The 23,626-nt window shown below is 49.1% G+C and overlaps 1 protein-coding gene across 1 annotated transcript; it reads left to right on the forward strand.

Moving 5' to 3' along the window:
- The first annotated feature begins 9,736 nt into the window (after positions 1–9,736).
- On the forward strand, positions 9,737–11,255 carry LOC135511528 (apolipoprotein A-I-like). The gene is made up of 3 exons (XM_064933018.1): positions 9,737–9,971; positions 10,516–10,701; positions 11,140–11,255. Exons 1-3 carry the CDS (start codon positions 9,737–9,739, stop codon positions 11,253–11,255), a joined length of 537 nt encoding a protein of 178 aa, XP_064789090.1.
- Positions 11,256–23,626: the final 12,371 nt, after the last annotated feature.

The following is a 23,626-nucleotide window of genomic DNA, read 5'->3' on the forward strand; positions in this document are numbered from 1 at the left end:
AATATCCACCCATAACATCCATAAGAGGTCTGGCCACCCCTCAGAGCCTGTTTCCTCTCTAGATTTCTTCCTATATTCTGGCCTTTCTAGGGAGTTTTTCCGAGCCACCGTGCTTCTACACCTGCATTGCTTGCTGTTTGGGATTTTAGGCTGGGTTTCTGTACAGCACTTTGAGACATCTGGTGATCTAAAAATGGCTTTATAAATACATTTGATAAGTGAACCAATATATGAGAGCCTTCAGACAGCTTTAAACTAGTTTCCCCACTAATGTATTATAAGGTCTAAATTATTATTAGGCTGGATTAAAATGTCCAGTTATTCCCCCAACCCTGTTTGATTCTGTCTAAAAGGAATACAACGAAATCAGAGCATTTTTATTTGTTTATTTCATACAATATACTGCTCATATGAACAAATTAATATACAATATACTGCCCATATGAACAAATGAATATACAATATACTGCCCATATGAACAAATGAATATACAATATACTGCCCATATGAACAAATGAATATACAATATACTGCCCATATGAACAAATGAATATACAATATACTGCCCATATGAACAAATGAATATACAATATTCTGTCACCAGCCAGCCAATGTTCGCCAGCAGACGAGTTGTTCCTCAGCCAATCGCTTACACGCGCGTTGTTCCCCAGCCAATCGCTTACCCGCGCGTTGTTCCCCTTTTTGAGGTCTCTGTCTGTTCAGTGAGTTCTCACTGTGAAACGATATTTCTTAGGCACTTGTTTTCAGTTACTACCACTTCCGCTGGATGTCACCAATCTTTGGAATTTGGTTGAGGTTATTCCTTTGTACAATAAAGAAGTCCGGCCATCTAGTAAATGGGTAACACTGTTGAGAGTTGCGTTAGACTTGAAAAGTAGCGTTAGTTTCCTCTCGTCCTCTATTGAAAACAGATAGACCGGTCTTCAATCTGATTGATTATTAACGTTTAAAAATTCCTAAAGTTGTTTTACAAAAGAAGTTTGAAATGTTGTGGCAAAGTTTTCAGGCAAATTTTGAGATATTTTGTACTGACGTTGCACAATTTGGAAGCTGTTTTTTTTCTGGATCAAACGCGCCAAATAAATTGATATTTTGGATATATATGGACGGAATTAATCTAACAAAATGACCAATTGTGATGTTTATGGGACATATTGGAGTGCCAACAACAGAAGCTCGTCAAAGGAAAGGCATGTTTAATATTTTATTTCTGCGTATTGTGTAGAGCCTGCAGAGTTGAAATATGCTACTCTCTTTTTTTACTGTTGTGCTATCATCAGATAATAGCTTCTTATGCCTTTGCCAAAAAGCCTTTTTAAAATCTGACATGTTGGCTGGATTCACAACGAGTGTAGCTTTAATTTTGTATCTTACATGTGTGATTTAATGAAAGTTTGATTTTTATATAATTTTTTTTTTATTTTCCGCACTGCATTTTCCCTGGCTCTTGACCAAGTGGGACGCAAACATCCCCTATACCATAAGAAGTTAAGGAGAAGTCTCCCTTTAATTCTGTGAATAACACTTGTATCTTTTATAAATGTTTATTATGAGTATTTCTTCAAAATCACCGGATGTTTTGGAATCAAAACATTACTGCACGTAACGAGCCAATGTAAACAGAGATTTTTGGATATAAATATGCACATTATCGAACAAAACATACATGTATTGTGTAACATGATGTCCTATGAGTGTCATCTGATGAAGATCATCAAAGGTTAGTGATTAAATTCATCTATATTTCTGCTTTTTTGTGACTCCTCGCTTTGGCTGGAAAAATGGCTGTGTTTTTTTTACTTGTCTATGACCTAACATAATCATATGTTGTGCTTTCGCTGTACAGCATTTTTGAAACGGACATGATGGGTAGATTAACAAGATGTTTATCTTTCATTTGCTGTATTGGACTTGTGACTAGGGGGCAGTATTTTCATTTTTGGATAAAAAAAACGTTCCCGTTTTAAACGGGATATTTTGTCATGACAAGATGCTCGACTATGCATATAATTGACAGCTTTGGATAGAAAACACTCCGACATTTCCAAAACTGCAAAGATATTGTCTGTGAGTGCAACAGAACTGATGTTACAGGAGAAACCCAGATAAAAATCCAATCAGGATGTGCCCCATTTTTTGAAAGCGCTTCATGCCAATGACTCCTTATATCGCTGTGAATGAGCTACGAATGAGCTTACGCTTTCTACGTATTCCCCAAGGTGTCTACAGCATTGTGACGTCTTTTTACGCATTTAAGTTGAAGAATAGCCGTAAGGGACCACATTGAGCAAGTGGTCACATAATGACTCCCGCAGAAAATCTTGCGTAAAGTACTGAGGTAGCCATTATTCCAATCGCTTCTAATGAGAAACCAATTGTCCCAACGGATATATTATCAAATAGATGTGAAAAACACCTTGAGGATTGATTCTAAACAACGTTTGCCATGTTTCTGTCGATATTATGGAGCTAATTTGGAAAAAAGTTCAGCGTTGTAGTGACCGCATTTTCCGGTCGATTTCTCAGCCAAACGTGAAGAACAAACAGGAGCTATTTTGCCTACAAAAATAATCTTTTTGGAAAAAAGGAACATTTGCTATCTAACTGGGAGTCTCCTGAGTGAAAACATCTGAAGTTCTTCAAAGGAAAATTATTTAATTTGATTGCTTTTCTTATTTTCGTGAAAATGTTGCCTGCTGCTAGCAGCGCAAATGCTTGTCTAGCGTTGGCTGTAAAGCATATTTTGAAAATCTGAGATCACAGTGTGATTAACAAAAGGCTAAGCTGTGTCTCAATATTTCATTTGTGATTTTCATGAATAGGAAGATTTTCTAGGAAGATTTATGTCCGCTGCGTTATGCTAATTAGTTTGAGGCGATAATTATGCTCCCGGATCCGGGTTTGAAAGTCGCAAGTAGTTTTAATGTGTGAAAGTTGCATATTTCAAAAAAAATGTTGAATTTTGCACACAGCCTTTTCAGCGGAATGCTCTGGAGGGGTTCCGCTAGCGGAACCCCTGCCCTAGAAATGTTTTAAGACACTAACAGCTTACAGACGGTAGGCAATTAAGGTCAGAGTTATGAAAACTTAGGACACAAGAGGCCTTTCTACTGCCTCTGAAAAACTCCCTGCTCATCTGCGTGAACGTGCCTTAGGCATGCTGCAAGGAGGCACGAGGACTGCAGATGTGGCCAGAGAAATAAATTGCAATGTCCGTACTGTGAGACGCCTAAAAAGGCGAACAACTGATTGGTCTGCCAGGATGGACAACTGACTTGTCTGCCACTGCGAGGACACTTGTAACAGTGGCAGACCACGTATAACAACACCTGCACAGGATCGGTATATCCGAACATCACACCTGCGAGACAGGTACAGGATGGCAACAACTGCCTGAGTTACACCAGGAACGCACAATTCCTCCATCAGTGCTCAGACTGTCTGTCATAGGCTGAGAGAGGCTGGACTTGTAGGCCTATTGTAAGGCAGGTCCTCACCAGACATCACCAGCAACAACGTCAACTATAGGTACAAACCCACCATCGCTGGACCAGACAGGACTGGCAAAAAGTGCCTTTCACTGATGAGTCGCGGTTTTGTCTCACCAGGGGTGATGGTCGGATTCGCATTCATCGTCGAAGGAATGAGCGTTACACCGAGGCCTGTACTCTGGAGCGGGATCGATTTGGAGGTCAAGGGTCCGTCATGGTCTGGGGCGATGTGTCACAGTATCATCGGACTGAGCGTGTTGTCATTGCAGACAATCTCAACGCTGTGTGTTACAGGGAAGACATCCTCCTCCCTCCTCCCCTTCCTGCAGGCTCATCCTGACATGACCCTCCAGCATGACAATGCCACCAGCCATACTGCTCGTTCTGTGCATGATTTCCTGCAAGACAGGAATGTCAGTGTTCTGCCATGGCCAGCGAAGATCCCGGATCTCAATCCCATTGTGCACGTCTGGGACCTGTTGGATCGGAGGTTGAGGGCTAGGGCCATTCCCCCCCAGAAATGTCCGGGAACTTGCAGCTGCCTTGGTGGAAGAGTGGGGTAACATCTTACAGAAAGAACTGACAAATCTGGTGCAGTCCATGAGGAGGAGATGCACTGCAGTACTTAATGCAGCTGGTGGCCACACCAGATACTGACTGTTACTTTTGATTTTGAAGCCCCCCTTTGTTCAAGTAAACATTATTCCATTTCTGTTAGTCACATGTCTGTGGAACTTGCTCAGTTTATGTCTCAGTTGTTGAATCATTTGTTCATACAAATATTTACACATCTTAAGTTTGCTGGAAATAAAGTTTATTTATAGATATGTCAAAAAAGTCCAGAGTCCCAACAACCTGGGGCGCAACCTTGCAGCCCTGGGGCGGCAGGGTAGCCTAGTGGTTAGAGCCTTGGACTAGCAAGCGGAAGGTTGCAAGTTCAAACCCCTGAGCTGACAAGGTACAAATCTGTCGTTCTGCCCCTGAACAGGCAGTTAACCCACTGTTGGGTTAGCTGAGGCCGTCATTGAAAATAAGATTTGGTTCTTAACTGACTTGCCTAGTTAAATAAAGGTAAAATAAAAAATAAAAAATAAAAAACCTGGTAACCATTTATCAGGACCTGTGACGTGTCCCATATGGAACCATATTACCTATGGGCTCTGGTCAAAGGTAGGGAACTATATAGGGACTAGGGTGCCATTTGGGAGGCAGTTAGGCTCAGGGCCCTCAGCCCATGCATTTCCAGTATTGCAGCAAAAGCATCAATACTACTGTAGGTTTCTGTTTGTAAGTCTGGCCTATAACCTCACCGTGCCAAGACGCAGCTGCAAACTGAATCATCAAAATAAAATGAAAATAAACCTTGAAGCAGCTGGGCCAGAGTTGAAACAGAGTAACTGCCACAAGCTGCCACACATCATGCAGCAGAACTCAAGTCGTTCACCATATACAGTAAGGAAAAGCGTTCCATACTTCAACAAATATCTGGATAACATTATTGGGAAGGTGAGAGTGAATTCTGCGGGAACATGGAGCATTAGGCACAGTAATGTGAGGAGAGGCTGAGGCCTATCAGTGTCCCTATAGATGAGAGGCTGAGACCCCCGATAGATGACAGGCTGAGACCTGTCAGTGACCCTATAGATGAGAGGCTGAGACCTGTCAGTGACCCTATAGATGAGAGGCTGAGACCCCCGATAGATGACAGGCTGAGACCTGTCAGTGACCCTATAGATGACAGGCTGAGACCTGTCAGTGACCCTATAGATGAGATGCTGAGGCCCCCGATAGATGACAGGCTGAGACCTGTCAGTGACCCTATAGATGAGATGCTGAGTCCTGTCAGTGACCCTATAGATGAGAGGCTGAGACCTGTCAGTGACCCTATAGATGAGAGACTGAGACCTGTCAGTGACCCTATAGATGAGAGACTGAGACCTGTCAGTGACCCTATAGATGAGATGCTGAGACCTGTCAGTGACCCTATAGATGAGAGGCTGAGACCTGTCAGTGACCCTATAGATGAGAGACTGAGTCCTGTCAGTGACCCTATAGATAAGAGGCTGAGACCTGTCAGTGACCCTATAGATGAGAGGCTGAGACCTGTCAGTGACCCTATAGATGAGAGGCTGAGGCCTGTCAGTGAAATATGGATGAGAGGCTGAGATCCCCGATAGATGACAGGCTGAGACCTGTCAGTGAAATATGGATGAGAGGCTGAGACCTGTCAGTGACCCTAGGGATGAGAGGCTGAGGCCCCTATAGATGAGAGACTGAGACCTGTCAGTGACCCTATAGATGAGAGACTGAGACCTGTCAGTGACCCTATAGATGACAGGCTGAGACCTGTCAGTGACCCTATAGATGAGAGACTGAGACCTGTCAGTGACCCTATAGATGAGAGGCTGAGACCTGTCAGTGACCCTATAGATGAGAGGCTGAGACCTGTCAGTGACCCTATAGATGAGAGGCTGAGACCTGTCATTGACCCTATGGATGAGATGCTGAGACCTGTCAGTGACCCTATAGATGAGAGACTGAGACCTGTCAGTGACCATATAGATGAGAGGCTGAGACCTGTCAGTGACCCTATAGATGAGAGACTGAGACCTGTCAGTGACCCTATAGATGAGAGACTGAGACCTGTCAGTGACCCTATAGATGAGAGACTGAGACCTGTCAGTGACCCTATAGATGAGAGACTGAGACCTGTCAGTGACCCTATAGATGAGAGACTGAGTCCTGTCAGTGACCCTATAGATGAGAGACTGAGTCCTGTCATTGACCCTATAGATGAGAGGCTGAGACCTGTCAGTGACCCTATAGATGAGAGGCTGAGACCTGTCAGTGACCCTATAGATGAGAGGCTGAGACCTGTCAGTGACCCTATAGATGAGAGACTGAGACCTGTCAGTGACCCTATAGATGAGAGACTGAGACCTGTCAGTGACCCTATAGATGAGAGACTGAGACCTGTCAGTGACCCTATAGATGAGAGACTGAGTCCTGTTAGTGACCCTATAGATGAGAGACTGAGACCTGTCAGTGACCCTATGGATGAGAGGCTGAGACCTGTCAGTGACCCTATAGATGAGAGACTGAGACCTGTCAGTGACCATATAGATGAGAGACTGAGACCTGTCAGTGACCCTATGGATGAGAGGCTGAGACCTGTCAGTGACCCTATAGATGAGAGACTGAGACCTGTCAGTGACACTATAGATGAGAGACTGAGACCTGTCAGTGACTCTATGGATGAGAGGCTGAGACCTGTCAGTGACCCTATAGATGAGATGCTGAGACCTGTCAGTGACCCTATAGATGAGAGACTGAGACCTGTCAGTGACCCTATAGATGAGATGCTGAGACCTGTCAGTGACCCTATAGATGAGAGACTGAGACCTGTCAGTGACCCTATAGATGAGATGCTGAGACCTGTCAGTGACCCTATAGATGAGAGGCTGAGACCTGTCAGTGACCCTATAGATGAGAGGCTGAGACCTGTCAGTGACCCTATCGATGAGAGACTGAGTCCTGTCAGTGACTCTATGGATGAGAGGCTGAGGCCTGTCAGTGACTCTATGGATGAGAGGCTGAGGCCTGTCAGTGACTCTATGGATGAGAGGCTGAGACCTGTCAGTGACCCTATAGATGAGAGGCTGAGACCTGTCAGTGACTCTATGGATGAGAGGCTGAGGCCTGTCAGTGACCCTATAGATGAGATGCTGAGACCTGTCAGTGGACCATAGATGAGAGGCTGAGACCTGTCAGTGACCCTATAGATGAGAGGCTGAGTCCTGTCAGTTGACCATAGATGAGAGGCTGAGACCTGTCAGTGGACCATAGATGAGAGGCTGAGACCTGTCAGTGACCCTATAGATGAGAGGCTGAGACCTGTCAGTGACCCTATAGATGAGATGCTGAGACCTGTCAGTGACCCTATAGATGAGAGGCTGAGTCCTGTCAGTGACCCTATAGATGAGAGGCTGAGGCCTGTCAGTGACCCTATAGATGAGAGGCTGAGACCTGTCAGTGACCCTATAGATGAGAGGCTGAGGCCTGTCAGTGACCCTATAGATGAGAGGCTGAGTCCTGTCAGTGACCCTATAGATGAGAGGCTGAGGCCTGTCAGTGACCCTATAGATGAGATGCTGAGACCTGTCAGTGACCCTATAGATGAGCGGCTGATGCCTGTCAGTGACCCTATAGATGAGACCTGTCAGTGACCCTATAGAGACCTGAGACCTGTCAGTGACCTTACAGTGACCCTGAGGCCTGTCAGTGACCCTATAGATGAGATGCTGAGACCTGTCAGTGACCCTATAGATGAGAGGCTGAGACCTGTCAGAGACCCTATAGATGAGAGGCTGAGACCTGTCAGTGACCCTATAGATGAGAGGCTGAGACCTGTCAGTGACCCTATCGATGAGAGACTGAGACCTGTCAGTGACTCTATGGATGAGAGGCTGAGACCTGTCAGTGACCCTATAGATGAGAGGCTGAGACCTGTCAGTGACTCTATGGATGAGAGGCTGAGGCCTGTCAGTGACCCTATAGATGAGATGCTGAGACCTGTCAGTGACCCTATGGATGAGAGGATGAGGCCTGTCAGTGACCCTATAGATGAGAGGCTGAGTCCTGTCAGTGGACCATAGATGAGAGGCTGAGACCTGTCAGTGGACCATAGATGAGAGGCTGAGACCCCTATAGATGAGAGGCTGAGTCCTGTCAGTGACCCTATAGATGAGAGGCTGAGGCCTGTCAGTGACCCTATAGATGAGAGGCTGAGTCCTGTCAGTGGACCATAGATGAGAGGCTGAGACATGTCAGTGCACCATAGATGAGAGGCTGAGACCCCTATAGATGAGAGGCTGAGGCCTGTCAGTGACCCTATAGATGAGATGCTGAGACCTGTCAGTGACCCTATAGATGAGATGCTGAGGCCTGTCAGTGACCCTATAGATGAGACCTGTCAGTGACCCTATAGAGACCTGAGACCTGTCAGTGACCCTATAGATGAGACGCTGAGGCCTGTCAGTGACCCTATAGATGAGACCTGTCAGTGACCCTATAGAGACCTGAGACCTGTCAGTGACCCTACAGTGACCCTGAGACCTGTCAGTGACCCTATAGATGAGAGGCTGAGACCTGTCAGTGACCCTATAGATGAGATGCTGAGACCTGTCAGTGACCCTATAGATGAGAGACTGAGACCTGTCAGTGACCATATAGATGAGATGCTGAGAACAGTCAGTGACCCTATAGATGAGATGCTGAGACCTGTCAGTGACCCTATAGATGAGAGACTGAGACCTGTCAGTGACCCTATAGATGAGATGCTGAGACCTGTCAGTGACCCCATAGATGAGAGGCTGAGACCTGTCAGTGACCCTATAGATGAGAGGCTGAGACCTGTCAGTGACCCTATAGATGAGATGCAGAGACCTGTCAGTGACCCTATAGATGAGATGCTGAGACCTGTCAGTGACCCTATAGATGAGAGCCTGAGACCTGTCAGTGACCCTATAGATGAGATGCTGAGACCTGTCAGTGACCCTATAGATGAGATGCTGAGACCTGTCAGTGACCCTATGGATGAGAGACTGAGACCTGTCAGTGACCCTATAGATGAGATGCTGAGACCTGTCAGTGACCCTATAGATGAGAGCCTGAGACCTGTCAGTGACCCTATAGATGAGATGCTGAGACCTGTCAGTGACCCTATAGATGAGATGCTGAGACCTGTCAGTGACCCTATAGATGAGATGCTGAGACCTGTCAGTGACCCTATAGATGAGATGCTGAGACCTGTCAGTGACACTATAGATGAGATGCTGAGACCTGTCAGTGACCCTATAGATGAGATGCTGAGACCTGTCAGTGACCCTATAGATGAGAGACTGAGACCTGTCAGTGACCCTATAGATGAGATGCTGAGACCTGTCAGTGACCCTATAGATGAGATGCTGAGACCTGTCAGTGACCCTATAGATGAGAGGCTGAGACCTGTCAGTGACCCTATAGATGAGAGGCTGAGACCTGTCAGTGACCCTATAGATGAGAGGCTGAGACCTGTCAGTGACCCTATAGATGAGATGCTGAGACCTGTCAGTGACCCTATAGATGAGAGGCTGAGACCTGTCAGTGGACAATATAGATGAGAGGCTGAGACCTGTCAGTGACCCTATAGATGAGAGGCTGAGACCCCTATAGATGAGAGGCTGATGCCTGTCAGTGACCCTATAGATGAGAGGCTGAGCCCTGTCAGTGACCCTATAGATGAGAGACTGAGCCCTGTCAGTGACCTTATAGATGAGAGGCTGAGACCTGTCAGTGACCCTATAGATGAGAGGCTGAGACCTGTCAGTGACCCTATGGATGAGAGGCTGAGACCTGTCAGTGACCCTATAGATGAGAGGCTGAGACCTGTCAGTGACCCTATGGATGAGAGACAGACCTGTCAGTGACCCTATGGATGAGATGCTGAGACCTGTCAGTGACCCTATGGATGAGATGCTGAGACTTGTCAGTGACCCTATAGATGAGATGCTGAGACCTGTCAGTGACCCTATAGATTAGAGGCTGAGGCCTGTCAGTGACCCTATGGATGAGAGGCTGAGACCTGTCAGTGACCCTATGGATGAGAGGCTGAGACCTGTCAGTGACCCTATGGATGAGAGGCTGAGACCTGTCAGTGACCCTGTAGATGAGAGGCTGAGACCTGTCAGTGACCCTATAGATGAGAGGCTGAGACCTGTCAGTGACCCTATAGATGAGAGGCTGAGACCTGTCAGTGACCCTATAGATGAGAGGCTGAGACCTGTCAGTGACTCTATAGATGAGAGGCTGAGGCCTGTCAGTGACCCTATAGATGAGAGGCTGAGGCCTGTCAGTGACCCTATGGATGAGAGGCTGAGACCTGTCAGTGACCCTATGGATGAGAGGCTGAGACCTGTCAGTGACCCTATGGATGAGAGGCTGAGACCTGTCAGTGACCCTATAGATGAGAGGCTGAGTCCTGTCAGTGACCCTATAGATGAGAGGCTGAGACCTGTCAGTGACTCTATGGATGAGAGGCTGAGGCCTGTCAGTGACTCTATGGATGAGAGGCTGAGGCCTGTCAGTGACTCTATGGATGAGAGGCTGAGACCTGTCAGTGATCCTATAGATGAGAGGCTGAGACCTGTCAGTGACTCTATGGATGAGAGGCTGAGGCCTGTCAGTGACCCTATAGATGAGATGCTGAGACCTGTCAGTGGACCATAGATGAGAGGCTGAGACCTGTCAGTGACCCTATAGATGAGAGGCTGAGTCCTGTCAGTTGACCATAGATGAGAGGCTGAGACCTGTCAGTGGACCATAGATGAGAGGCTGAGACCTGTCAGTGACCCTATAGATGAGAGGCTGAGACCTGTCAGTGACCCTATAGATGAGATGCTGAGACCTGTCAGTGACCCTATAGATGAGAGGCTGAGTCCTGTCAGTGACCCTATAGATGAGAGGCTGAGGCCTGTCAGTGACCCTATAGATGAGAGGCTGAGACCTGTCAGTGACCCTATAGATGAGAGGCTGAGGCCTGTCAGTGACCCTATAGATGAGAGGCTGAGTCCTGTCAGTGACCCTATAGATGAGAGGCTGAGGCCTGTCAGTGACCCTATAGATGAGATGCTGAGACCTGTCAGTGACCCTATAGATGAGCGGCTGATGCCTGTCAGTGACCCTATAGATGAGACCTGTCAGTGACCCTATAGAGACCTGAGACCTGTCAGTGACCTTACAGTGACCCTGAGACCTGTCAGTGACCCTATAGATGAGATGCTGAGACCTGTCAGTGACCCTATAGATGAGAGGCTGAGACCTGTCAGTGACCCTATAGATGAGAGGCTGAGACCTGTCAGTGACCCTATAGATGAGAGGCTGAGACCTGTCAGTGACCCTATCGATGAGAGACTGAGACCTGTCAGTGACTCTATGGATGAGAGGCTGAGACCTGTCAGTGACCCTATAGATGAGAGGCTGAGACCTGTCAGTGACTCTATGGATGAGAGGCTGAGGCCTGTCAGTGACCCTATAGATGAGATGCTGAGACCTGTCAGTGACCCTATGGATGAGAGGATGAGGCCTGTCAGTGACCCTATAGATGAGAGGCTGTCCTGTCAGTGGACCATAGATGAGAGGCTGAGACCTGTCAGTGGACCATAGATGAGAGGCTGAGACCCCTATAGATGAGAGGCTGAGTCCTGTCAGTGACCCTATAGATGAGAGGCTGAGGCCTGTCAGTGACCCTATAGATGAGAGGCTGAGTCCTGTCAGTGGACCATAGATGAGAGGCTGAGACATGTCAGTGCACCATAGATGAGAGGCTGAGACCCCTATAGATGAGAGGCTGAGGCCTGTCAGTGACCCTATAGATGAGATGCTGAGACCTGTCAGTGACCCTATAGATGAGATGCTGAGGCCTGTCAGTGACCCTATAGATGAGACCTGTCAGTGACCCTATAGAGACCTGAGACCTGTCAGTGACCCTATAGATGAGATGCTGAGGCCTGTCAGTGACCCTATAGATGAGACCTGTCAGTGACCCTATAGAGACCTGAGACCTGTCAGTGACCCTACAGTGACCCTGAGACCTGTCAGTGACCCTACAGATGAGAGGCTGAGACCTGTCAGTGACCCTATAGATGAGATGCTGAGACCTGTCAGTGACCCTATAGATGAGAGACTGAGACCTGTCAGTGACCATATAGATGAGATGCTGAGAACAGTCAGTGACCCTATAGATGAGATGCTGAGACCTGTCAGTGACCCTATAGATGAGAGACTGAGACCTGTCAGTGACCCTATAGATGAGATGCTGAGACCTGTCAGTGACCCCATAGATGAGAGGCTGAGACCTGTCAGTGACCCTATAGATGAGAGGCTGAGACCTGTCAGTGACCCTATAGATGAGATGCTGAGACCTGTCAGTGACCCTATAGATGAGATGCTGAGACCTGTCAGTGACCCTATAGATGAGACCTGTCAGTGACCCTATAGAGACCTGAGACCTGTCAGTGACCCTACAGTGACCCTGAGACCTGTCAGTGACCCTATAGATGAGAGGCTGAGACCTGTCAGTGACCCTATAGATGAGATGCTGAGACCTGTCAGTGACCCTATAGATGAGAGACTGAGACCTGTCAGTGACCATATAGATGAGATGCTGAGAACAGTCAGTGACCCTATAGATGAGATGCTGAGACCTGTCAGTGACCCTATAGATGAGAGACTGAGACCTGTCAGTGACCCTATAGATGAGATGCTGAGACCTGTCAGTGACCCCATAGATGAGAGGCTGAGACCTGTCAGTGACCCTATAGATGAGAGGCTGAGACCTGTCAGTGACCCTATAGATGAGATGCTGAGACCTGTCAGTGACCCTATAGATGAGATGCTGAGACCTGTCAGTGACCCTATAGATGAGAGCCTGAGACCTGTCAGTGACCCTATAGATGAGATGCTGAGACCTGTCAGTGACCCTATAGATGAGATGCTGAGACCTGTCAGTGACCCTATGGATGAGAGACTGAGACCTGTCAGTGACCCTATAGATGAGATGCTGAGACCTGTCAGTGACCCTATAGATGAGAGCCTGAGACCTGTCAGTGACCCTATAGATGAGATGCTGAGACCTGTCAGTGACCCTATAGATGAGATGCTGAGACCTGTCAGTGACCCCATAGATGAGAGGCTGAGACCTGTCAGTGACCCTATAGATGAGAGGCTGAGACCTGTCAGTGACCCTATAGATGAGATGCTGAGACCTGTCAGTGACCCTATAGATGAGATGCTGAGACCTGTCAGTGACCCTATAGATGAGAGCCTGAGACCTGTCAGTGACCCTATAGATGAGATGCTGAGACCTGTCAGTGACCCTATAGATGAGATGCTGAGACCTGTCAGTGACCCTATGGATGAGAGACTGAGACCTGTCAGTGACCCTATAGATGAGATGCTGAGACCTGTCAGTGACCCTATAGATGAGAGCCTGAGACCTGTCAGTGACCCTATAGATGAGATGCTGAGACCTGTCAGTGACCCTATAGATGAGATGCTGAGACCTGTCAGTGACCCTATAGATGAGATGCTGAGACCTGTCAGTGACCCTATAGATGAGATGCTGAGACCTGTCAGTGACCCTATAGATGAGAGACTGAGACCTGTCAGTGACCCTATAGATGAGATGCTGAGACCTGTCAGTGACCCTATAGATGAGATGCTGAGACCTGTCAGTGACCCTATAGATGAGAGGCTGAGACCTGTCAGTGACCCTATAGATGAGAGGCTGAGACCTGTCAGTGACCCTATAGATGAGAGGCTGAGACCTGTCAGTGACCCTATAGATGAGATGCTGAGACCTGTCAGTGACCCTATAGATGAGAGGCTGAGACCTGTCAGTGGACAATATAGATGAGAGGCTGAGACCTGTCAGTGACCCTATAGATGAGAGGCTGAGACCCCTATAGATGAGAGGCTGATGCCTGTCAGTGACCCTATAGATGAGAGGCTGAGCCCTGTCAGTGACCCTATAGATGAGAGACTGAGCCCTGTCAGTGACCTTATAGATGAGAGGCTGAGACCTGTCAGTGACCCTATAGATGAGAGGCTGAGACCTGTCAGTGACCCTATGGATGAGAGGCTGAGACCTGTCAGTGACCCTATAGATGAGAGGCTGAGACCTGTCAGTGACCCTATGGATGAGATGCTGAGACTTGTCAGTGACCCCATAGATGAGATGCTGAGACCTGTCAGTGACCCTATAGATTAGAGGCTGAGGCCTGTCAGTGACCCTATGGATGAGAGGCTGAGACCTGTCAGTGACCCTATGGATGAGAGGCTGAGACCTGTCAGTGACCCTATGGATGAGAGGCTGAGACCTGTCAGTGACCCTATAGATGAGAGGCTGAGACCTGTCAGTGACCCTATAGATGAGAGGCTGAGACCTGTCAGTGACCCTATAGATGAGAGGCTGAGACCTGTCAGTGACCCTATAGATGAGAGGCTGAGACCTGTCAGTGACTCTATAGATGAGAGGCTGAGGCCTGTCAGTGACCCTATAGATGAGAGGCTGAGGCCTGTCAGTGACCCTATGGATGAGAGGCTGAGACCTGTCAGTGACCCTATGGATGAGAGGCTGAGACCTGTCAGTGACCCTATAGATGAGAGGCTGAGACCTGTCAGTGTCCCTATAGATGAGAGGCTGAGACCTGTCAGTGACCCTATAGATGAGAGGCTGAGACCGGTCAGTGACCCTATGGATGAGAGGCTGAGACCTGTCAGTGGACCATAGATGAGAGGCTGAGGCCCCTATAGATGAGAGGCTGAGGCCTGTCAGTGACACTATAGATGAGAGGCTGAGACCTGTCAGTGACCCTATAGATGAGAGACTGAGACCTGTCAGTGACCCTATAGATGAGAGGCTGAGACCTCTCAGTGACCCTATAGATGAGAGGCTGAGACCTGTCAGTGACCCTATAGATGAGAGACTGAGACCTGTCAGTGACCCTATAGATGAGAGACTGAGACCTGTCTGTGACCCTATACATGAGAGACTGAGACCTGTCAGTGACCCTATAGATGAGAGACTGAGACCTGTCAGTGACCCTATAGATGAGAGGCTGAGACCTCTCAGTGACCCTATAGATGAGAGGCTGAGACCTGTCAGTGACCCTATAGATGAGAGACTGAGACCTGTCAGTGACCCTATAGATGAGATGCTGAGGCCTGTCAGTGACCCTATGGATGAGAGGCTGAGACCTGTCAGGGACCCTATAGATGAGAGCCTGAGACCTGTCAGTGACCCTATAGATGAGATGCTGAGACCTGTCAGTGACCCTATAGATGAGATGCTGAGACCTGTCAGTGACCCTATAGATGAGATGCTGAGACCTGTCACTGACCCTATAGATGAGATGCTGAGACCTGTCAGTGACCCTATAGATGAGAGGCTGAGACCTGTCAGTGACCCTATACATGAGAGGCTGAGACCTGTCAGTGACCCTATAGATGAGAGGCTGAGACCTGTCAGTGACCCTATAGATGAGATGCTGAGACCTGTCAGTGACCCTATAGATGAGAGGCTGAGACCTGTCAGTGGACAATATAGATGACAGGCTGAGACCTGTCAGTGACCCTATAGATGAGAGGCTGAGACCCCTATAGATGAGAGGCTGATGCCTGTCAGTGACCCTATAGATGAGAGGCTGAGACCTGTCAGTGACCCTATAGATGAGAGGCTGAGTCCTGTCAGTGACCCTATGGATGAGAGACAGACCTGTCAGTGACCCTATGGATGAGATGCTGAGATGTGTCAGTGACCCTATGGATGAGATGCTGAGACTTGTCAGTGACCCTATAGATGAGATGCTGAGACCTGTCAGTGACCCTATAGATTAGAGGCTGAGGCCTGTCAGTGACCCTATAGATGAGAGGCTGAGACCTGTCAGTGACCCTATGGATGAGAGGCTGAGACCTGTCAGTGACCCTATGGATGAGAGGCTGAGACCTGTCAGTGACCCTATAGATGAGAGGCTGAGACCTGTCAGTGTACCTATAGATGAGAGGCTGAGACCTGTCAGTGACCCTATAGATGAGAGGCTGAGACCGGTCAGTGACCCTATGGATGAGAGGCTGAGACCTGTCAGTGGACCTATAGATGAGAGGCTGAGACCTGTCAGTGACCCTATAGATGAGAGGCTGATGCCTGTCAGTGACCCTATAGATGAGAGGCTGAGACCTGTCAGTGACCCTATAGATGAGAGGCTGAGTCCTGTCAGTGACCCTATGGATGAGAGACAGACCTGTCAGTGACCCTATGGATGAGAGGCTGAGACCTGTCAGTGACCCTATAGATGAGAGGCTGAGACCTGTCAGTGACCCTATAGATGAGAGGCTGAGTCCTGTCAGTGACCCTATAGATGAGAGGCTGAGACCTGTCAGTGACCCTATAGATGAGAGGCTGAGACCTGTCAGTGACCCTATAGATGAGAGGCTGAGGCCTGTCAGTGACCCTATAGATGAGAGGCTGAGGCCTGTCAGTGACCCTATGGGTGAGAGGCTGAGACCTGTCAGTGACCCTATGGATGAGAGGCTGAGACCTGTCAGTGACCCTATAGATGAGAGGCTGAGACCTGTCAGTGTACCTATAGATGAGAGGCTGAGACCTGTCAGTGACCCTATAGATGAGAGGCTGAGACCGGTCAGTGACCCTATGGATGAGAGGCTGAGACCTGTCAGTGGACCATAGATGAGAGGCTGAGGCCCCTATAGATGAGAGGCTGAGGCCTGTCAGTGACCCTATAGATGAGAGACTGAGACCTGTCAGTGACCCTATAGATGAGAGACTGAGACCTGTCTGTGACCCTATACATGAGAGGCTGATGCCTGTCAGTGACCATATAGATGAGATGCTGAGTCCTGTCAGTGACCCTATGGATGAGAGGCTGAGACCTGTCAGTGGACCATAGATGAGAGGCTGAGACCGGTCAGTGACCCTATGGATGAGAGGCTGAGACCTGTCAGTGGACCATAGATGAGAGGCTGAGACCGGTCAGTGACCCTATGGATGAGAGGCTGAGACCTGTCAGTGGACCATAGATGAGAGGCTGAGGCCCCTATAGATGAGAGGCTGAGGCCTGTCAGTGACCCTATAGATGAGAGACTGAGACCTGTCAGTGACCCTATAGATGAGAGGCTGAGTCCTGTCAGTGACCCTATAGATGAGAGGCTGAGACCTGTCAGTGACCCTATAGATGAGAGTCTGAGACCTGTCAGTGACCCTATAGATGAGAGGCTGAGACCTGTCAGTGACCCTATGGATGAGAGGCTGATGCCTGTCAGTGACCCTATAGATGAGAGCCTGAGACCTGTCAGTGACCCTATAGATGAGAGGCTGAGACCTGTCAGTGACCCTATAGATGAGAGGCTGATGCCTGTCAGTGACCCTATAGATGAGAGACTGAGACCTGTCAGTGACCCTATAGATGAGATGCTGAGACCTCTCAGTGACCCTATAGATGAGAGGCTGAGACCTGTCAGTGACCCTATAGATGAGAGACTGAGACCTGTCTGTGACCCTATAGATGAGAGGCTGAGTCCTGTCAGTGACCCTATAGATGAGAGGCTGAGACCTGTCAGTGACCCTATAGATGAGAGTCTGAGACCTGTCAGTGACCCTATAGATGAGAGGCTGAGACCTGTCAGTGACCCTATGGATGAGAGGCTGATGCCTGTCAGTGACCCTATAGATGAGAGGCTGAGACCTGTAAGTGACCATATAGATGAGAGGCTGAGACCTGTCAGTGACCATATAGATGAGATGCTGAGACCTGTCAGTGACCCTATAGATGAGCGGCTGATGCCTGTCAGTGACCCTATAGATGAGAGGCTGAGACCTGTCAGTGACCCTATAGATGAGAGTCTGAGACCTGTCAGTGACCCTATAGATGAGAGGCTGAGACCTGTCAGTGACCCTCTGGATGAGAGGCTGATGCCTGTCAGTGACCCTATAGATGAGAGACTGAGACCTGTCAGTGACCCTATAGATGAGAGGCTGAGACCTGTCAGTGACCCTATAGATGAGAGGCTGATGCCTGTCAGTGACCCTATAGATGAGAGACTGAGACCTGTCAGTGACCCTATAGATGAGATGCTGAGACCTGTCAGTGACCCTATAGATGAGAGGCTGAGACCTGTCAGTGACCCTATAGATGAGAGGCTGAAACCTGTCAGTGACCCTATAGATGAGAGACTGAGACCTGTCAGTGACCCTATAGATGAGAGACTGAGACCTGTCTGTGACCCTATAGATGAGAGGCTGAGTCCTGTCAGTGACCCTATAGATGAGAGGCTGAGACCTGTCAGTGACCCTATAGATGAGAGTCTGAGACCTGTCAGTGACCCTATAGATGAGAGGCTGAGACCTGTCAGTGACCCTATGGATGAGAGGCTGATGCCTGTCAGTGACCCTATAGATGAGAGGCTGAGACCTGTAAGTGACCATATAGATGAGAGGCTGAGACCTGTCAGTGACCATATAGATGAGATGCTGAGACCTGTCAGTGACCCTATAGATGAGCGGCTGATGCCTGTCAGTGACCCTATAGATGAGAGGCTGAGACCTGTAAGTGACCATATAGATTAGAGGCTGAGACCTGTCAGTGACCCTATAGATGAGAGGCTGAGACCTGTCAGGGACCCTATGGATGAGAGGCTGAAACCTGTCAGTGGACCAGAGATGAGAGGCTGAGACCTGTCAGTGGACCATAGATGAGATGCTGAGGCCCCTATAGATGAGAGGCTGAGGCCTGTCAGTGACCCTATGGATGAGAGGCTGATGCCTGTCAGTGACCCTATAGATGAGAGGCTGAGACCTGTCAGTGACCCTATAGATGAGAGGCTGAGACCTGTCAGTGACCCTATAGATGAGAGGCTGAGCCCTGTCAGTGACCCTATAGATGAGAGGCTGAGACCTGTCAGTGACCCTATAGATGAGCGGCTGATGCCTGTCAGTGACCATATAGATGAGAGGCTGAGACCTGTCAGTGACCCTATGGATGAGATGCTGAGACCTGTCAGTGACCCTATAGATGAGAGGCTGAGACCTGTCAGTGACCCTATAGATGAGCGGCTGATGCCTGTCAGTGACCATATAGATGAGAGGCTGAGACCTGTCAGTGACCCTATAGATGAGAGACTGAGACCTGTCAGTGACCCTATGGATGAGATGCTGAGACCTGTCAGTGACCCTATAGATGAGAGGCTGAGACCTGTCAGGGACCCTATGGATGAGAGGCTGAAACCTGTCAGTGGACCAGAGATGAGAGGCTGAGACCTGTCAGTGGACCATAGATGAGATGCTGAGGCCCCTATAGATGAGAGGCTGAGGCCTGTCAGTGACCCTATGGATGAGAGGCTGATGCCTGTCAGTGACCCTATAGATGAGAGGCTGAGACCTGTCAGTGACCCTATAGATGAGAGGCTGAGACCTGTCAGTGACCCTATAGATGAGAGGCTGAGCCCTGTCAGTGACCCTATAGATTAGAGGCTGAGACCTGTCAGTGACCCTATAGATGAGCGGCTGATGCCTGTCAGTGACCATATAGATGAGAGGCTGAGACCTGTCAGTGACCCTATGGATGAGATGCTGAGACCTGTCAGTGACCCTATAGATGAGAGGCTGAGACCTGTCAGTGACCCTATAGATGAGCGGCTGATGCCTGTCAGTGACCATATAGATGAGAGGCTGAGACCTGTCAGTGACCCTATAGATGAGAGACTGAGACCTGTCAGTGACCCTATGGATGAGATGCTGAGGCCTGTCAGTGACCCTATAGATGAGCGGCTGATGCCTGTCAGTGACCATATAGATGAGAGGCTGAGACCTGTCAGTGACCCTATGGATGAGATGCTGAGACCTGTCAGTGACCCTATAGATGAGAGGCTGAGACCTGTCAGTGACCCTATAGATGAGAGACTGAGACCTGTCAGTGACCCTATGGATGAGATGCTGAGGCCTGTCAGTGACCCTATAGATGAGAGACTGAGACCTGTCAGTGACCCTATAGATGAGAGGCTGAGGCCTGTCAGTGACCCTATAGATGAGATGCTGAGACCTGTCAGTGACCCTATGGATGAGATGCTGAGACCTGTCAGTGACCCTATAGATGAGAGACTGAGACCTGTCAGTGACCCTATAGATGAGAGGCTGAGACCTGTCAGTGACCCTATAGATGAGAGGCTGAGGCATGTCAGTGACCCTATAGATGAGAGGCTGAGACCTGTCAGTGGACCATAGATGAGAGGCTGAGGCCTGTCAGTGACCCTATAGATGAGAGACTGAGACCTGTCAGTGACTCTATGGATGAGAGGCTGAGACCTGTCAGTGACACTATAGATGAGAGGCTGAGCCCTGTCAGTGACCCTATGGATGAGATGCTGAGACCTGTCAGTGACCCTATAGATGAGAGGCTGAGACCTGTCAGTGACCCTATAGATGAGAGACTGAGACCTGTCAGTGACCCTATGGATGAGATGCTGAGGCCTGTCAGTGACCCTATGGATGAGATGCTGAGACCTGTCAGTGACCCTATAGATGAGAGACTGAGACCTGTCAGTGACCCTATAGATGAGAGGCTGAGACCTGTCAGTGACCCTATAGATGAGAGGCTGAGGCCTGTCAGTGACCCTATAGATGAGAGGCTGAGACCTGTCAGTGGAACATAGATGAGAGGCTGAGGCCTGTCAGTGACCCTATAGATGAGAGACTGAGACCTGTCAGTGACTCTATGGATGAGAGGCTGAGACCTGTCAGTGACACTATAGATGAGAGGCTGAGACCTGTCAGTGACTCTATGGATGAGAGGCTGAGGCCTGTCAGTGACTCTATGGATGAGAGGCTGAGGCCTGTCAGTGACCCTATCGATGAGAGACTGAGACCTGTCAGTGACTCTATGGATGAGAGGCTGAGACCTGTCAGTGACCCTATAGATGAGAGGCTGAGACCTGTCAGTGACTCTATGGATGAGAGGCTGAGGCCTGTCAGTGACCCTATCGATGAGAGACTGAGACCTGTCAGTGACTCTATGGATGAGAGGCTGAGACCTGTCAGTGACCCTATAGATGAGAGGCTGAGACCTGTCAGTGACTCTATGGATGAGAGGCTGAGGCCTGTCAGTGACTCTATGGATGAGAGGCTGAGGCCTGTCAGTGACCCTATAGATGAGAGGCTGAGACCTGTCAGTGACCCTATAGATGAGAGGCTGAGACCTGTCAGTGACCCTATAGATGAGAGGCTGAGAACCTGTCAGTGACCCTATAGATGAGAGGCTGAGACCTGTCAGTGACCCTATAGATGAGAGGCTGAGGCCTGTCAGTGACCATATAGATGAGAGGCTGAGACCTGTCAGTGACCCTATAGATGAGAGAATGAGACCTGTCAGTGACCCTATAGATGAGAGGCTGAGACCTGTCAGTGACCCTATAGATGAGAGGCTGAGGCCTGTCAGTGACCCTATAGATGAGATGCTGAGACCTGTCAGTGGACCATAGATGAGAGGCTGAGACCCCTATAGATGAGAGGCTGAGGCCTGTCAGTGACCCTATAGATGAGAGGCTGAGGCCTGTCAGTGGACCATAGATGAGAGGCTGAGACCTGTCAGTGGACCATAGATGAGAGGCTGAGACCTGTCGGTGGACCATAGATGAGAGGCTGAGACCCCTATAGATGAGAGGCTGAGACCTGTCAGTGGACCATAGATGAGAGGCTGAGACCTGTCAGTGACCCTATAAATTAGAGACTGAGACCTGTCAGTGACCCTATAGATGAGAGGCTGAGACCTGTCAGTGACCCTATAGATGAGATGCTGAGACCTGTCAGTGACCCTATAAATGAGATGCTGAGACCTGTCAGTGACCCTATAGATGAGAGGCTGAGACCTGTCAGTGACCCTATAGATGAGAGACTGAGACCTGTCAGTGACCCTATAGATGAGAGGCTGAGGCCTGTCAGTGACCCTATAGATGAGAGGCTGAGGCCTGTCAGTGACCCTATAGATGAGAGGCTGAGACCTGTCAGTGACCCTATAGATGAGAGGCTGAGGCCTGTCAGTGACCCTATAGATGAGATGCTGAGACCTGTCAGTGACCCTATAGATGAGAGGCTGAGGCCCCTATAGATGAGATGCTGAGACCTGTCAGTGACCCTATAGATGAGAGGCTGAGACCTGTCAGTGACCCTAGAGATGAGAGGCTGAGACCTGTCAGTGACCCTATAGATGAGAGTCTGAGGCCTGTCAGTGACCCTATAGATGAGAGGCTGAGACCTGTCAGTGACCCTATAGATGAGAGGCTGAGGCCTGTCAGTGACCCTATAGATGAGATGCTGAGACCTGTCAGTGACCCTATAGATGAGAGGCTGAGACCTGTCAGTGACCCTATAGATGAGAGGCTGAGACCTGTCAGTGACCCTATAGATGAGAGGCTGAGACCTGTCAGTGTCCCTATAGATGAGATGCTGAGACCTGTCAGTGACCCTATAGATGAGAGACTGAGACCTGTCAGTGACCCTATAGATGAGAGGCTGAGACCTGTCAGTGACCCTATAGATGAGAGACTGAGACCTGTCAGTGACCCTATAGATGAGAGGCTGAGGCCTGTCAGTGGACCATAGATGAGAGGCTGAGACCTGTCAGTGGACCATAGATGAGAGGCTGAGACCTGTCGGTGGACCATAGATGAGAGGCTGAGACCCCTATAGATGAGAGGCTGAGACCTGTCAGTGGACCATAGATGAGAGGCTGAGACCTGTCAGTGACCCTATAAATTAGAGACTGAGACCTGTCAGTGACCCTATAGATGAGAGGCTGAGACCTGTCAGTGACCCTATAGATGAGATGCTGAGACCTGTCAGTGACCCTATAAATGAGATGCTGAGACCTGTCAGTGACCCTATAGATGAGAGGCTGAGACCTGTCAGTGACCCTATAGATGAGAGACTGAGACCTGTCAGTGACCCTATAGATGAGAGGCTGAGGCCTGTCAGTGACCCTATAGATGAGAGGCTGAGGCCTGTCAGTGACCCTATAGATGAGAGGCTGAGACCTGTCAGTGACCCTATAGATGAGAGGCTGAGGCCTGTCAGTGACCCTATAGATGAGATGCTGAGACCTGTCAGTGACCCTATAGATGAGAGGCTGAGGCCCCTATAGATGAGATGCTGAGACCTGTCAGTGACCCTATAGATGAGAGGCTGAGACCTGTCAGTGACCCTAGAGATGAGAGGCTGAGACCTGTCAGTGACCCTATAGATGAGAGTCTGAGGCCTGTCAGTGACCCTATAGATGAGAGGCTGAGACCTGTCAGTGACCCTATAGATGAGAGGCTGAGACCTGTCAGTGACCCTATAGATGAGATGCTGAGACCTGTCAGTGACCCTATAGATGAGAGGCTGAGACCTGTCAGTGACCCTATAGATGAGAGGCTGAGACCTGTCAGTGACCCTATAGATGAGAGGCTGAGACCTGTCAGTGTCCCTATAGATGAGATGCTGAGACCTGTCAGTGACCCTATAGATGAGA

Source organism: Oncorhynchus masou, chromosome 24 (assembly GCF_036934945.1).
Source record: "Oncorhynchus masou masou isolate Uvic2021 chromosome 24, UVic_Omas_1.1, whole genome shotgun sequence".
NCBI classification, from domain to species: domain Eukaryota; kingdom Metazoa; phylum Chordata; class Actinopteri; order Salmoniformes; family Salmonidae; genus Oncorhynchus; species Oncorhynchus masou.

Excerpts from the sequence above, each read along its gene's own strand:
- LOC135511528 (XM_064933018.1), top strand. The coding sequence starts at position 9,737 with ATGCCTGTCAGTGACCCTATAGATGAGAGGCTGAGCCCTGTCAGTGAC. Across the intron at positions 9,972-10,515 it reads TATGGATGAGAGACAGACCT|ATGAGAGGCTGAGTCCTGTC; the intron begins GTCAGTGACCCT and ends GTGACCCTATAG. Across the intron at positions 10,702-11,139 it reads TGAGAGGCTGAGACCTGTCA|ATGAGAGGCTGAGGCCTGTC; the intron begins GTGACTCTATGG and ends GTGACCCTATAG.